The sequence below is a fragment of the Euleptes europaea genome, chromosome 1 (assembly GCF_029931775.1).
Source record: "Euleptes europaea isolate rEulEur1 chromosome 1, rEulEur1.hap1, whole genome shotgun sequence".
Taxonomy (NCBI): domain Eukaryota; kingdom Metazoa; phylum Chordata; class Lepidosauria; order Squamata; family Sphaerodactylidae; genus Euleptes; species Euleptes europaea.
In genome coordinates, this window is record NC_079312.1 from 117534538 (window position 1) to 117549916 (window position 15379).

The following is a 15379-nucleotide window of genomic DNA, read 5'->3' on the forward strand; positions in this document are numbered from 1 at the left end:
CTGCGAAACCAAAAACTGTTGAGTCACAAAATATCTCAGTGTAGAGTGAGCACTAAACACTGAATGGCCAAGACACATAGCTAAAATTCTATCAGTTATCACTTTACAATTTCAGTTCTGCCCTGTGAAATTTCAGCTGGAAACATAGCTCTATAAAAATAAGATCAAAAACCTGCTTAATGAAACACTAACAGCGCATTCCTGGGATCTGAGGGCGAAAGCCCTTAAGAAGTCAGGAAGGCACTGCGCCGGCATCCGGGGCCCTCACGCCGGAGTCTGGGCAGCTAACGCCAGCATTAGCAGCCCAAATGACAACGGGAAGCCCGGACGCCAGTTGTGGGGCACTGCCATGGCAGCACCAGCCCAGGATGCCAACTGAGCCTTCTACCGGCATCCGAACGCCATCAAAGGCCATGCTGGCGTCCCGAGAGGCGTTCCCGGGGCGTTTTGCGTCCCAGGAATGTCTCCAGGCTGGCGGGCTGGGGCATATTTAGGTGGCCTTTAAAGCCCTTTCAGCCCAGAAACGCCCCTTTTTATTTTGGCGTATCTCCCATGCAGTCCTATGAGGGTTGTGCGGATTATTTGCACCAGGAGGAGGTTTCGGCAGGGCCAAAACCTCCTTTGGAGGCAGTGCAGCCGCGTTGCATCCTAAGCCCGGTGCAGGCATTCCTCTCAGGAATGCACTGTGTTTTGCACTTTTGTTGAGATTTCAAACTTATCCTGCAGAATGCAGCAATAGCAATAAGTATAGTTTAAGGATTTGCTGAACTTTGCATTTCCCAGTTAAGGAATACTTTAATCTTTTCAAGTTTTGTGTCCTGAGTGAATGAAAAATATAATGCTACCATATATAGCCGGATTTATTCTTACTGAAGGTATGGTATATCATTTCAAATAAATGTATAAAGGTTGTGGTTTGTTTCCTTCTATGTTGGATCCTTCCCTGGCTTACTGCAATGAGATCATGAGAGCACTTCTTCTGCTCCAAGCATACTTATGGTTTCTGTTAGTTATTCACTTGGCTAGCTTTTCCCTTCTGTCTGCTTCCCACTGGCCCATGCCCAGCATAGCTTTTCTGACAGTGCCGAAAAACAAATTCTTACATCTAAAATGTGAGAGAAATAAAAAAAATTCTTGCTCTACTGGAATCTTTCAATTACACTCACCTGCCATAAATGATGAACTGTTCCCTTGCCCTAACCACCCTGTTTGTAGTATATACTATTGGCAGCAGAATATGGATCAGTGTCAATTAGAAATCAGAGTATAATAGGCACTGTGCACAGAGGATGCTGCACGTCATCACAGTGAATAGATATTATCTAGAGTGACATAAACTGATTCATTGGGATGCAGATGGCTGCAATTTGATCACCTCATGCCAATGCGATCTTGCTAACAAGTGTTAATGATAACTTGGAGCCTACGTGCCAGAACCTCAATTTTTGCATTGTTTATTCATGGAGAACTCTGGCTGCTATGAGACTATTTCCCTTCCAGTTTTCCTTAATCGCATCTAACTAGCAGCACATTAACTGTTTAATGAGCCAGAGTCATCTGAGGGCACAGGGGCATATGAAGTGATACAATCAAAGGCAATCCTAATAGCACCCCTTGAAGATTTCAAGTAAAGGGGGATACACACAGGGACACATGCATTGTTATGGATGTACATCCACAAAGCAGTTTTTAGTCGGTTTATTTTATTACAGGTACACAGTGGAGAAGCAGTTGACACTGAATTTGAAAGACAACCTACCAAGAAAAAAACCTGCAATTTTGGGTGAAGATATCAGAACCATGGACAGCATTAAGGGAAAGCACTGGCCAACATCATTGGGAAGGCGAAGTCCATGGCTCTGAAGAGGTTGGTGGGTGACCTGAAGAAAAAGGCCCTCATCCAAGTCCTACTTTTGCTGGTTCTTTATATGTTTCTGCATGGGGCACTGCAGATAATTCAACAAATTAACCACCACATTTTGAAAAGAACAGGATATGTATATCAGAGATGGTATAGGTGGACCCACCATCATTTCAAAGTTAAATTTAATATCTCATGTAATTCTTCACTTGCACCCAACTATGTTTGTTCCTCTGCATTCTAAGGAATAAAGGCTACCACATGCATAACATGTAGGGTACAGGAACTGTCATCTCATTATCCTTATCCCTGTCTCTTATCCTTTTTCTGTCCACCTACCTTCATCTCTCTCTCCCCCTGCCACCAAATGTAATTCCACCCTAGTCCATTAGGCTATCTGTGTTTGCATTCACATAATATTGCTCTGACCAGTTCTATGTCAATGCTTTGCAAACATTTGGGGGGGGGGGTTAAAAATGGGAAGGAGGAAGAGGCCTCTTTACTAATAAGCATGCTGTCCTGCTTCCTTCACACTATTCTTGCATATGAATGGGCATAGCTGTGGCTAAAGTTTGAATGTGTTGTGACCAAGAAAGCTAACAGAGACTACCAGCCATGTAAAACATGTGACGCATCCTGCCACAGCTTGATGAGCTTGCTGTTTTTGCTGTTTACCAAGGACTGCAAAATCCACAAGGTTGCCAAACACCGATCAGCCACAGTAAACAATTGGAGGAATGCATTCATTTGGTAGATCACAAATAATGCATGACTGATGCTACTCTTCAGACTCTAGTCCCATAAACTCAAACCAAACTTAAGAATCAGACATTAGAAGAGAGATGCTATAGCATTATCCTTTGGTGCTTTTAATCTCTTTGTCCCAGGAGTACTTAAAACAGCATGGCATTGAAATTTCTTAAGCTGCAAGTCAAAAATGTCTATATAATGTGGGATTTTTGTTCGCTCAGTTCGTAGAATTAATTATAGATTGAGAAATAAAAGGGACTTACTTTTAAACAGAAAATGGGCTATGAGGTCAACAAATTAAGGCACACTGTGAATCATGTTTCCTTTTTTGTCAAAGTTTAGTATATCACAGTGTTCTAAGACAATTGTTGTAAGAATGGCATGCTTATAGTGTGCCTACTCCCCCCCCCACATACAAATTTGGTAAAATCTCGGCAGAGCCGGGTGAGTAGTGTCTCTGCTATGCCAGTCTAAAAGGGGTATTACATTGTATTCCACAGACACCCGGGAATGAAAGCAAGCAAATTGAATAAAGCAGTGGAACATTGTGCCCAGAGCAGTTGTTGTTGTGTGATTAGCTTCAGCATTCACTGAAATATTTTTTCCAGCAGCTAGGAGGAGGTCCCTGGTGCAAGTTCCTGAGTCACCAGCAGGCCTATAGTATGAGAACTCCCAGTTTATTAATACTGCAACAAGAGCTTATTGCTACCCATGTTTTACAGAATATGCTTTACAAGAATCTCTGGATTGAAATGTCAGGGTGAGATGACTCATCCAGCAGCGTGTCATACTTGACACTTGTGGAATGTCAGATCCCTGAATTGTATCTGTTTGGTATCCATGGTCTTTAGTATGTCATGTGCCCCTACTTTCATCCTCAAAATGGTCTCTTTTTTATCAGCCCTTGATTCAGCCCTTGGAGCATATCTACCGCAAGAAAGTGCAAAAAAATGCTTAACACAGATTCACAGACATTCTGTTTAACTACACGCAGCACTAAAAACGGTAAATTAATGCTAAATAGAAGCCACCTGGGATACAGCCATAACTGGAAGCTGTATTTCTCCAGAGGGAGTTATATCAGGCAATTGCAGTGATGGTAGCTTATTTCCTAAAGCTGCTGTTAGTTTGCTGAGACAGAACCACCTCTGCCTACAGGTACCATTAGAGCCAATACAACATTAATCAGACAAAAATATCAAGACACATGCCTTCAATTACAGCATCTAAAGCAATGAGGTAAGCAAAAGCAAGCCAAAACTTACACACACAGTTATGCCACTCGCGTGCAAATGGTGGTGTTCACCAATAGGCTGGAATATGTGCACTTTTATCAAGCCCATTAACGAAGCCTCTACTTGCAAATGACTTTTTGAACTTTACACATTTCACACACTGTTGAGAGCAGAAGAAATGCTCCACTAGATCAGACAAAACGTCTGTCTGGTCCTGCATTCTCTCTCTAACAGTGGCCAACCAGAAGCTTCTGGGAAGCTCACAAGCAAAGCTGTTTGCCTGTATACATTTGAACAGCTAAACCGACATCACAAAGGCCAGATCAATCACACACAGAACGCACAATTGTCACACTGGGCACAGCTACGCAAGCAGCATTGCCAAGTCTCACGGCTCAAATATATGAACTTGACTTCCAAAATCATTAAGAAATTATCAGATAGAGGCTTTAATCTGAAACATACTTACTTTGAAGGAAGTCCTACTTAAACAAATGAGAACTATTTAAAAGTAAACATGTTTGAGATTGGGGGTATTAAAGGAATAAATTCAATCTCTCTTATTTGAGCATCAGTAGAATATATTTTCAAGAATCTGAAAAGTTTTTCCCCCTAAAATGATAATGTTTGAACATAATAGTTGTAATTAATTACATTACTACAGATTCAGCACTCTTGGGGAAAATCTTAGAAAGCCTCCCAATAAAACAGTGAGATTTGGCAATATGTTGGATAAAGATAAGTAACAAAAGCCCCTTCACCACTTCTTTGTCTTGTACATGGCCACTATCATTTATCTACTGTTTACCCCCTATTCTCCTTTCTGCCCTGCCAATCACAAGTACATTTCTTAGAGTAAGATCCCATTAGCTTCTATGAGTGTAGGAGGAATTCTTTCAAGGATATTTTTTTAGAAAAAATGGTTACAGAAATTCTGACTGTAACAAGCTGAAATTCCTAGGGCATAAGATGCTTCTGGGAGCTTGCCTTAGCTTGCCTTAGGATTACAGTGGCTAACCCTATGTATTCTTGAAAGAATATAGTGATACCCCACTTTGTGCTTTCACCACTGTCTGAACCATCTGTCACTTCTGCTTGTAATCTCAATATGTATCTCCCCCACCTCATCTTTGTAAGGGCGGCCTCAGAGGAAGTTCATTCAAGTCCTCTGTCAGAAGGTTGGTTCCTTGTTCATATGTTGCATCCACTGCACTGTCAAATTTGAGCTGTGCCTCCACCTCAGTAAACTTTATTTGAACACACAAAACACAAACAATACAAACATATAATTGGTTCTTCTGTGACATTTCTACAGAACTCACACCACTTTGGATGACATTTATGAAGGTTTTTTTTTCCATTTGGTTAAACAGCAGGAAACGTCAGAAAAAGAAATCTCTCTCTCTCTCTCTCTCTCTCTTTTTTATACAACTTGTGAATGGTGAACATCAATGGGAACAACAACAATGATGGATATATGAAACAATATGTCTCCACATACAGTACATCGTTTCTGTAGAAATAGTATCTCCATATACATCTATGTAAATGTACAATAGTCTCACAGTGAGTCATCAGGAAACAATGTTGGGTTATCATTGTGGAGTGTGTCTGCCCAGCAGTACAGACCACCATAGATGAGCAAGTGTGCCACAGAGTGAGGCTGACCCTGGAAGAGACTTGACAGTTGGCTAACCTGGTAAGTCATAGCATCTTAGGACCATTGAATGGTATACCACAGTCAGGACTGTCCCTCTCTCCTCTCAAGTCTTTCAAGAAGGTTAGCTCACTCTTCAACAGTCTGAATACGGAATGTGCACAAGAAAAGTTTAAAATAATAACTCATACCATTAGTGCATTAGAAGCCCACCCAAACAGCCATCATCAGTCATTAAAGGAAAAGTCATCAAGGTCCTTGTATCAATATGCTCCTGGGTGTCAGCTGTGAGCGTCACCGTGATGGCTAGATGGTATGGTATGTATAGTTTGCTATTCACATCACCACATTAGCACACTCAGCATCGTACTGTATACACAAGATGTTACACAGAACATACACAGTGCAGAATTTGGATACTGACATGTTTTCTGGTTTGTACAGTTTATTAGTATATATATATATGCATATATATCTTTATATCTCTCACAGATTAGGTAGACACACAAAAATATATGACCCTTAAGGAAATCACTTTATAAAATATTTATAATATTGGGGGAGGGAAATATATCTAAATACAGTGCACTCCTGTTATAATGAAAATGCCTTGAACAAGAAGTGAATAACTTGAGCAGTAACCTTGTGGTACAAATCCCACTGAAACTGGAAAAGAGCAAAGTTAAAAGAGATCAAAAGACCAACCAATCTGGGGACATGCTATGTAGCAAGACCATGAAAATGTTGCCCTGCCACAACGCAGTTTATAACGTCCACACAATACCACAAATAAAGAACAGGTGAACCATAGAGAGCACCTGAAAAGAAAATATTACCTCCAGATGATTCATGAAAGTGACCAAAGCTACATGATGCAACAGAAAGTAAAACAAAATAAAAAGCAACTCCCAGGGAAGCCCCTGACCCTACAGGAAATCACTTCCCACTGAGCCGCACAAAAGGAATAGGGACGCACTCACTCTTCACCAGGTCGGCTTTGAGGAATTGTAAGGTAACCTTGGCCTAGTTGAAAAACATACATAACTTGTGCAAGCTGTGTGCCCTTTGACCTCTTGAGCCACTCCCACAGTGATTTCAATGGGGTTTGTGTAAGAGATGTTTCCAATGGATTTGCCCGTAGTCATTAACCCTTGTACCAACAGTTAGCTGCATGTGACGCAGGCGCTGGTTCATGTGGCACAAATGTACAGTATAAGAGGAGTGCACTATGCTCCCAAAGCAGCATCCCCCTTTTCCATCCCTGTCCCTTTCGTTTTTCTTGAAAATACGGTGGCAAGACAGGCAGTTTGCATCCATGCACTCGGGAAAACACAGAGCAACACATAAAACTGTCAGACTGTAGAATATAACTAGAGCCTGCCTGCTTGCCTGCTTGCCATCCTATAGCCTCTGCCGACCCTCATGCCATCCCTCCCTCTGCAGGATGTCAGAGGCTGCCTATGGCACTTCATTAGACCTACAACATCATGTGCCAGCATAAACCTATATTTTTCTGCACAAATACTGTTATCTGTTGTCACATATAGCCCAGCTTCTGAGTTACAGATTGTACTTAAACTCGTTTTTTCTATTTAGCAAAAAATGGTTTCCACTGTACCCTTGCTGTGTCCTCTTCCTAATGTGACAAACCCGGAAGAGATGAAATTATGGAAATCTGGACCTCCACTTCGATAAAAATCCTTTCCATAGTGACCTGCCAAGAAAAGATGAGAAACAGCACATCACAACATGCAACTCCTGCTGGTCTGATTCCAGTTCAATGATAAAGTCATAGTTTCATTCCTGGGGAGGGGGGGGAAATCTGAGAGATAAATCATGGTGTAGGTGAGACAGGGATTAACTCAAAACACAGAAGGGGCTCCTATCACATACCTATCACTTACGTATCAACCTCAATTGCCACCACCCCAATGCAGCCATTCCTGGCCTTTTCTACAACCTTGTGTGCTTCACATCTTGCAAGCTGCAATCTCTATGTCTCTATTCTGTAGAACGCTTACGCTACTGTCTGCACTAAGTAAATATTTTAAAAGAAAAGGTAGCAACAGATAATCACTTTAATAGCATCAGAGGATCACTTGTATGTCTACCACACTTTCATTCCACCCTTTGTCAAAGAAGGGTAATACATGATTCCCCCTTCCTCCATTTTACCCTGGAGTACACCCATGGGGGAAGATGGCTGACATACTGATTCTCAAATCTAGCATGCTCTAAGCTGATGTGGCTCCACAAGAAACAGTCATGCTAAATCTTTGTGTCAAAAGATATCTCTTTTATTTGTAGTTTAAAAATTGTACCTAGGGGACAGTAGTCACCCTTTTCTGAGCACATGTGAACATTTATTTACTTCATTTATAAGCCTGCCTTTCTCCACAAGATTCAAGAAGGATAAAAACGTAAAGATGCAAGTACCGAGTCATTACTGGCCCATGGGGCGATGTCACATCACAACCTTTACCAGGAAGACTATGTCAACGGGGTGGTTTGCCATTGTCTTCCCCAGTCATCTACACTTTACCGACCTCGGAAGGATGGAAGGCTGAGTCAACCTTGAGCTGGCTACCTGAAACAGGCTTCTGACGGGATCGAACTCAGGTCGTGAGCCTGAGTGGTAAGTAACCACTTTTGACTGCAGTACTGCAGCTTAATACTCTGTGCCATGGAGCTTCTTCAAGGAGGATAGGAGTGTGTTATTTAGTAAAGAAATAGGATGTGACCAATAGACTCTAAACCCCCAGTTACTTTTGCCAGAGGGCCACACTTGGAAGAGTGGTGGTGAAGGAATGGTGTGGCAAGGCCGTATCTCCATCCCAACCCTCAGAAGTGTTCTGCTTGTGTGTGTTATGTGTTAAGTGCTGTCAAGACGCTTTTGACTCATGGCGACCCTATGAATCAACATCCTCCAAAATGTCCTGCTTATCATTTACTATATAATTGTTTCACCAAGCCTGTCTTTCAGCTTTGGACTGGCCATGAGAACTATGTATCTGCATACACGTCATCAAGTTGTAATCAACTTATGGTGACCCCAACAAGGGAGTTTCAAGGCAAGTGAGAAGCAGAGGTGGTTTTCCGTTGTCTTCCTCTGCGGAGCTTTCCTTGGTGGTCTCCTTTCCAAGTGCTGACCCTGCTTAGCTTCTGAGATCTGACAAGATTGACCTATACCATGCCTGAGAAGTAGAATCCCTTAAATGAACAGATTTGTCCCATTACACACCTCTACTTTAGATGCCAATATATAGACTGGATCATGAGAGAGGGAGAATGCCATAGTATCAGGAATAATTACTACAGGTGCTGCTGCTTCAAGCAAATATCGTGGCTATTATTTCATTTTTTTGTCTAAGTCAAAGCTTCTTAAACTGTGGGTCGCGACCCCATATGGGGTCAAGTAACTGAATGTGGGGGTCGCAAAAAATTTGGCAACAGTAAATGGTAAAATTATATGTATACCAAAGAATTGTTTTAAAATAAAATTCTTTATGATTTATTATCAGTAAATGTTTGATTTGTATATTTTATATACCTATTTTTACCTGGGGTCGCATAAAAATTTCTCGGCAAAAAGGGGTCACGAGTGGAAAACGTTTAAAAAGCCCCAGTCTAAGTAACCACTCAAGTTAGAAGTCAAATAGGACTAAACAAGACATACTGGAAAGAAATCAGTTAGCTCCCCTCATCTCTTTGCCCTAAAATCTCAGGAATTATTATTGTAAAACATTATTTCCCACAGAATCCACACTCCTTTGGGAGAACTGTTTCTGCTGGCTGACAAACAAGGAGATGCTCTAGTGCATTTATGTATTCCTATATACATATCCTGCCCTGACCTGGACGGCCCAGGCTAGCCTGATCTCGTCAGATCTCAGAAGCTAAGCAGGGTCAGCCCTGGTTAGTATTTGGATGGGAGACCACCAAAGAATACCAGGGTTGCTGTGCAGAGGAAGGCACTGGCAAACCACCTCTGTTAGTCTCTTGCCATGGAAAACCCCTCAAAAAGGGGTCGCCATAAGTCGGCTGCGACTTGACGGCACTTTACACACACACACATACACATATCCTGGCTCTTACTCTGAGAAGGGCCTGGAGAGACAATATACCAACTATTTATACAGGCATATTCCACAGCTGTTTGGTGGGAGATAGTTCCTACTGTTTCTCCCTCTGTTTAAGTTGAAAAAGCCAAAGGAATCAGAGGAGCAGGAAGCCAAAAGCAAGAGAAACCATCATAGGAAAATGTTAGGAATAGTCTGAAGAAGCGGTCCCCACGGACCTCTAGGGAAGCAGACTCATAACCAGGCTCTAAGCCTGAGACAGGCACTCCAGAGCTTTTATGTCAGAACTTACTAGGTTGCCAACTGCCTGAAGGGAAAAAAAGACCTGTCCCATTGGTACAGGGTTACTGGGATGCTATCTGCCAGGTGATGTCATTTACCTCCGTGCCATGAAAAGTGTTAGCTGCCCTTTCCCACACGTTAAGCCTTTATGAAAGGGACAGGACATTTTTCTCCAGGTCTGTTGGCAATCCTAAACTATGGCCCTGTATGACAATTACAACTATCCCAAAGGCCAAGTAGACTGTGAATTTTATGTGCCTTTCATTCTTTAAGAACTAAAAAGCATCCCCCACCAAATCAAAGACGGTTAATGACACCCTTAATGCCTGGAAGCAGCCCCAGCTCTTCTCAGCTTCTGGTGCTTGGACTAGAGGCCACTGGATTGTACGAAAATTGTAGGAATTTGGATCTTTGGCCTGTTTTGCTTGCGGCGAATCTCAAGGGGGAAACCCTGTCATAGTGTGTGTGAGACTAAAGGGCAATTTACTGCTTACCAATCTCTGTTTGGGGAAATAAATAAGTTCAAAATATGCCAATATTGACTTTTCATGGAATCCAAGGTTCCACTGCCTGGAGAGAAGGAAAAAAAGTACTATCCTTTAACAGATGCCTAATATGTAGAAATGGGCAGCTGAAGCTTTTCCTGGCATGGAGGTAAATAACATCTCTTTAAGGCTCTGTTAAAGGGTCAGGCAATTTTTTTCCCTCCAGGCAGCTGGCAGCCCTGCCCTGAACCTTTCAAGCTGCCAGTTCCATCCTGCTTACCAATTAAGATTGGGAAACCTCGTTCTGAGAAAGAGGGGCAGACTATGTTCTCTTTCCCAGGAAGATATGTTAGGCTGCAGTCCTAAGGATATTTACTAGGGACTAAGTCCCATTGAACTCATACATACCTAGGATTGTATTGTTGGGTGCCTATCCTTTTACACCCGAATGTGTTAATTCAGTAACTTCAATATGAGACATGCTTTCATTCTGGTTTTGTGCAAAGGAAAAATAGTGAGTAGGGTGGGATATACCTGTCACTTGCACAACTATGCACACAGCTCACCTGGCTACCCAAGCCAAGTTGCAATTTTTTTAAAGCCACTGTGCCTTTTTATAGTAGCCCAGCAAATACAAATGGAACTGGAGTAGCATGGAAATAACTGGGATGGGAGTACACTTCACACATAATCTCTGCATATTAGGCTGTTGTTTAAATGCAGAGGGACAGCAACAAAATTCTGTGCACATTCATATACACACATTTGTGTGCACGCATGCACACATATGTTGATGCTGAGAAGGGCACTCTCTAGACAGGTGGTCATTGATTATCTGGTTTTTAAAACTGCAACTTTAGATCCTTTTCCGTTTCGCCTCCTTTAAGGAAACTGTAGGGCATGCAAAACTGCCCTGTAATGAAAGTGAAGTGTTATTGTTTTTAAATGCACTGCCACACTCTTCTTCCAGCCCAGAGTAGCTGCCCAGGTTCCCTTAATCTATCTGCTGGGAGAAAAAGGAAGTGGTTTTCTACAGTGCTACTTGACTCAGGTTGCATCTCCTGGGCATCTCCTGCTACTCACAATTGTGATGGCTGGTTCTCCTGAGATCTATTTTGTTATCTCTTTTTATCTTTCATCTCAACAAGCAAAAACACAGGAACTTCTGGAGGAAGCTGTGTAACACTGGAAATAGAGGAGGGTACCTCAGACATTAAATCACAGAGGAAAACAACTCCCTCCCTGTGAGATGCTGGACAAACTAAGGGCAGAGGGTCTGTTACCAATAATGCAACAACAGCAACAATGTGAGGTTATTCTGTTTAAAAAGGAAACATTCCTTGGCAAACACACTCCAAGTATATTGCTTGTGGAATAAACTTGGTCACAAATGTCAATCATATTCCCAGTTCAGGAACAACAGAATTAGAGTTGAACTAAACTGCTGCCATCCGCTTTTCAGAAATGTTATTCCTAAACACAGGTTACAAAAATAGCAAGCTCTTTGGGTAGTGAAATTCAGAGTTATATTTCAACCGCTGGCAAAGGTGAAAGTGTGTGTGAACCTTGAATCTACAGCACAAGATCACAGCTGGGCAGGGGGTGGGGAGAGAAAATAGTTGCCCAGTGCCCACTCTGCTGATGGTTTTCTTTTCCAGTATCTGGACAATTTCAGAGTCTTAAGTCAAACCATTTAAAGAGCAGAAACGAACAACCATAAGAAGGTGTAGGTTCTGTGCATGCCCCAGCAAGGAAGGAACATCAATTTATACTGCCAATCAAGTGCAGCCATCTTTGAAATTGTAGACAAACAGCTGCAGCTCCCTGCCACAGAACATGAATCCCCCAGGGCAAAAGAAGGACGTTTCAAGGGCACAGGGCCCTCCTAGGCAAAACTGTCATCCGGGCTGACTACCAAGAACAACCTCAACTTGAGTGAAGTGATCTTCTTGGAGAGGGCTGAACATTAAAACTTCTTTTTTCCTTCAGGGCATTATTTTCTGGCAGCTTTTAACATCTTTCTGCTCTGCCTTCGCTACCTACGAGGAACATAAATTAGCACAGATTGCAGAATTAAGAAGGAGCACTGGAAAGCACTGTCATTCTATTAAAAAAGAAACTAGAGCCGGTTTCTTAAAAACTGCAACCAGAGAGGCATAATTAGAGAACACTCAGATTGCTGCCTCAAGATTACAGCGGTGGGTGGGTGGGGGTGTTGCAGAGAAACTGAATGAATTATTTGTGTCAGTCTTCATTGCAAAATTGCATGCCTGAGCCCTACTTTTCAGGAAAGTTGTCAGAAGAACTGAATCAAAGAGAGGTGATGCAAGATTAAGGGCTAATGGACAAATTAAAAACTAACAGTCAGGTGGCATACACCTGAGGGTTCATGAGGAACATATAGAAAAGTGTTTATCTCCTAACCACCCAAAAACACAATACCACTAGAACTGGCCGCCTTTCCAGAAGACTGGAAAGTAGCAAAAGTAACACTGATTTTAAAAAGGGATCGAGATGATATTCAGACCACTAGAGACTGGTTAGCCTAACCTGTTCTGGTCAAATTGCTGAAAACTGTTATTAAGATAGAATTATTAAGCACATAGAGAAACAAGCCCTACTGAGGTAGCTGAAGAAGTGAGCTGTGACTCACGAAAGCTCATACCTTGCCAGAAATGTTGTTAGTCTTTAAGGTGCTACTGAACTCTTGGTCTTTTCTACTACTGAGGAATAATTAACATGGCGTCAGTAAGGGGAAGTCCAGTCTTATCAGCCTTTTGGAGTTCTGTGAAAGCATTAACCAAGGTGTGGATGAGAGCAATCCAGTATATATTACAAGCCTATTTATTGATATTGTCTTATAACAAATCAGATCACAGGCGCTATCAACAACAGCCTTGTCTACTCAAGACTGGCAGTGGCTTTCCATGGTTTCAGGCACAGGTCTTTCACATAATCTTCTACCTGATCTTTTTAGCTGGGGACTGAACTTGGCAACATCTACATGCAAACCAGGGCCTCTGCCACTGGTGGGGATTGAACCTGACAACTTCTACATGCAAAGCTGGGGTGCTACCACTGAGCCAAGAGAGATAATCAAAAAGCCCATTCCTAAAGGGGGGGAAGCCCACGCCACCAGTGCAGCCACGCCAGCAGGCATTTCCTGGAAGGGAAAGCAAGCCTTGGCATGGGGAGGGGCATTCCTGGGGCGTTCCCGGGGGCAGAGCTGCCTTTGGGCAGCTTCCTAATGCAGTTCACCCTGGGAACGCCCCCTCATGTAGTGGCATAGCTACAACACCTTTTTGGATGCCATAGCCTTGCTGTTCTCAATGTCTTTTCCTTTTTTCTATTTTTTAAGAATTTAAAATCCCTTTTTTACTTCCACAGCAGCTGGGAAACCTCTGAGGAGGAGGTGTGGCTGCGTTGCTCCCAGCAGCCACGGGAATACCCCCCCCCCCCCAGGAATGGGCTGCATGTGATTACATACATGTAATGTAAATACCAGGGCTAAATTTCTTGCTGGGTTGGTTTCTGGCCTAAACACTTGTCTTAGTGCTGAGAAATTAGTATTTTTGTTGAAAGACACCGATGGGTTTGTTTCTTATAGGACTTCCCTGTATGCACTGGCGGCAAAGAAAATAAGGTCCAATATGGTTGTTAAGAGAGCTGAACCTTCGGGTTGATTTTAATGGTTGCTAGGTCCCATTGGCTGACTGGGACACCACCACAATTTTTAATTATTATTTCTCTGAATGCATCGAGTTTAGCATAGTTTTATTATGTATATTTTAGCATAGTTTTATTATATTTATTATAAATCCAGACTTTTATTAACCTTATATTTCCTTTATTATGTATCTGTGGTATCCTTGACATGTTTGTAATGGTCTATGGCTAAATGCAAATAAAACCATTCATTCATTTGTACATGTAATGTATATTTAATTGAATCAGGAAGCATTTCCAAAACTACTAGGGAACTAGACCATAACGGATAAACTTATAATTTTCTCCCAAGTTCTTTTTTTTTTTTTTTTTAATTGGAAGAATCTGATGTGCCAAAGAATCTTGAGCACAGCTACTGATTTTAGGGCTGATTCTTGGGTTGTTTCTGGGATTTCTCAAAGACATGAATTTGGGTTTTTTTGTAGGCTTGTGGGGAAGATGGGAGAATAATTCCCATTCTTGAATAGCATTTACAATGGCAGTGCATGTGGTAAGCACATGCACAAGAACACCAGCCCAATTAGCTAAACTGCCCTTGTCAGATTTTGACATTTTGCTGGGTTTTGCTTCACCAAATTATGCCAAGATGTCCAATTAAATTCTACTAAACTCAAAAGTTTTCCTTAGTTTTTAATAACTTTCTAAGGAGAAGAAAAAGCTTCCCAACTGCTGTATTGAAATTGGCTTATGAGCCAGGAAAGAGTATTTTAATTGTTTAAAAATACAACTAGAAGAGAACTCTTTCTATATCAGAACTCAGAGAGGGGAAGGTTTCTACATAGGTGAGACTTTCACAAGTCCTTTTCCCTTTCTTCAGATGCCAACAATGCCTGCAAAAATGAGTGACAGGCAGAAACTAGAACAATTAAGGAGATGTTGTTTTTATTTCTAAATTTAGTTAACTGCAGGTGGAATATATGACCTCCAATTTAAGAGATAAATTTTGTGCCCACTGAAGTTTTCAAAGTGGAATTAAACGACTTTTACTTCACGCATTATGAGTAAGCAACTAACAATAGGAAGATGGGCATTAAAAAAAATCAGTATCTTCATTGTCTAAAAACTCTTCCAGGCAATATTTTTTCCACATAATAATTGGTCATGGAGCTCTTTCCACAAGCTGCTGATTCTATTGCTGGGAAATCATGTTCTCCTAGTATTACAAGCCATAATGTTTCAGGAACTAGGAAAATGAGTTTTCTCCCAGACAGAGTGCCAACGGTGGCTTTTAATTCTGTTAGTTGTCTATATAATTGACACCTATGGGATAGTGTACATGAATGGCAATTTCTTCTTCCTACTCA

At 41.7% G+C, this 15379-nt stretch overlaps 1 protein-coding gene across 1 annotated transcript in view; it reads right to left on the reverse strand.

The window, feature by feature from the left end:
* SHISA6 (shisa family member 6) overlaps positions 1 to 15379 on the reverse strand; it is a 392897-nt gene that overhangs the window by 314279 nt on the left and 63239 nt on the right. The window contains exon 3 of the mRNA XM_056858695.1: positions 7122 to 7217. Within this exon, the coding sequence (XP_056714673.1) occupies positions 7122 to 7217 (96 nt within the window). The remainder of the gene's footprint in view (positions 1 to 7121; positions 7218 to 15379) is intronic.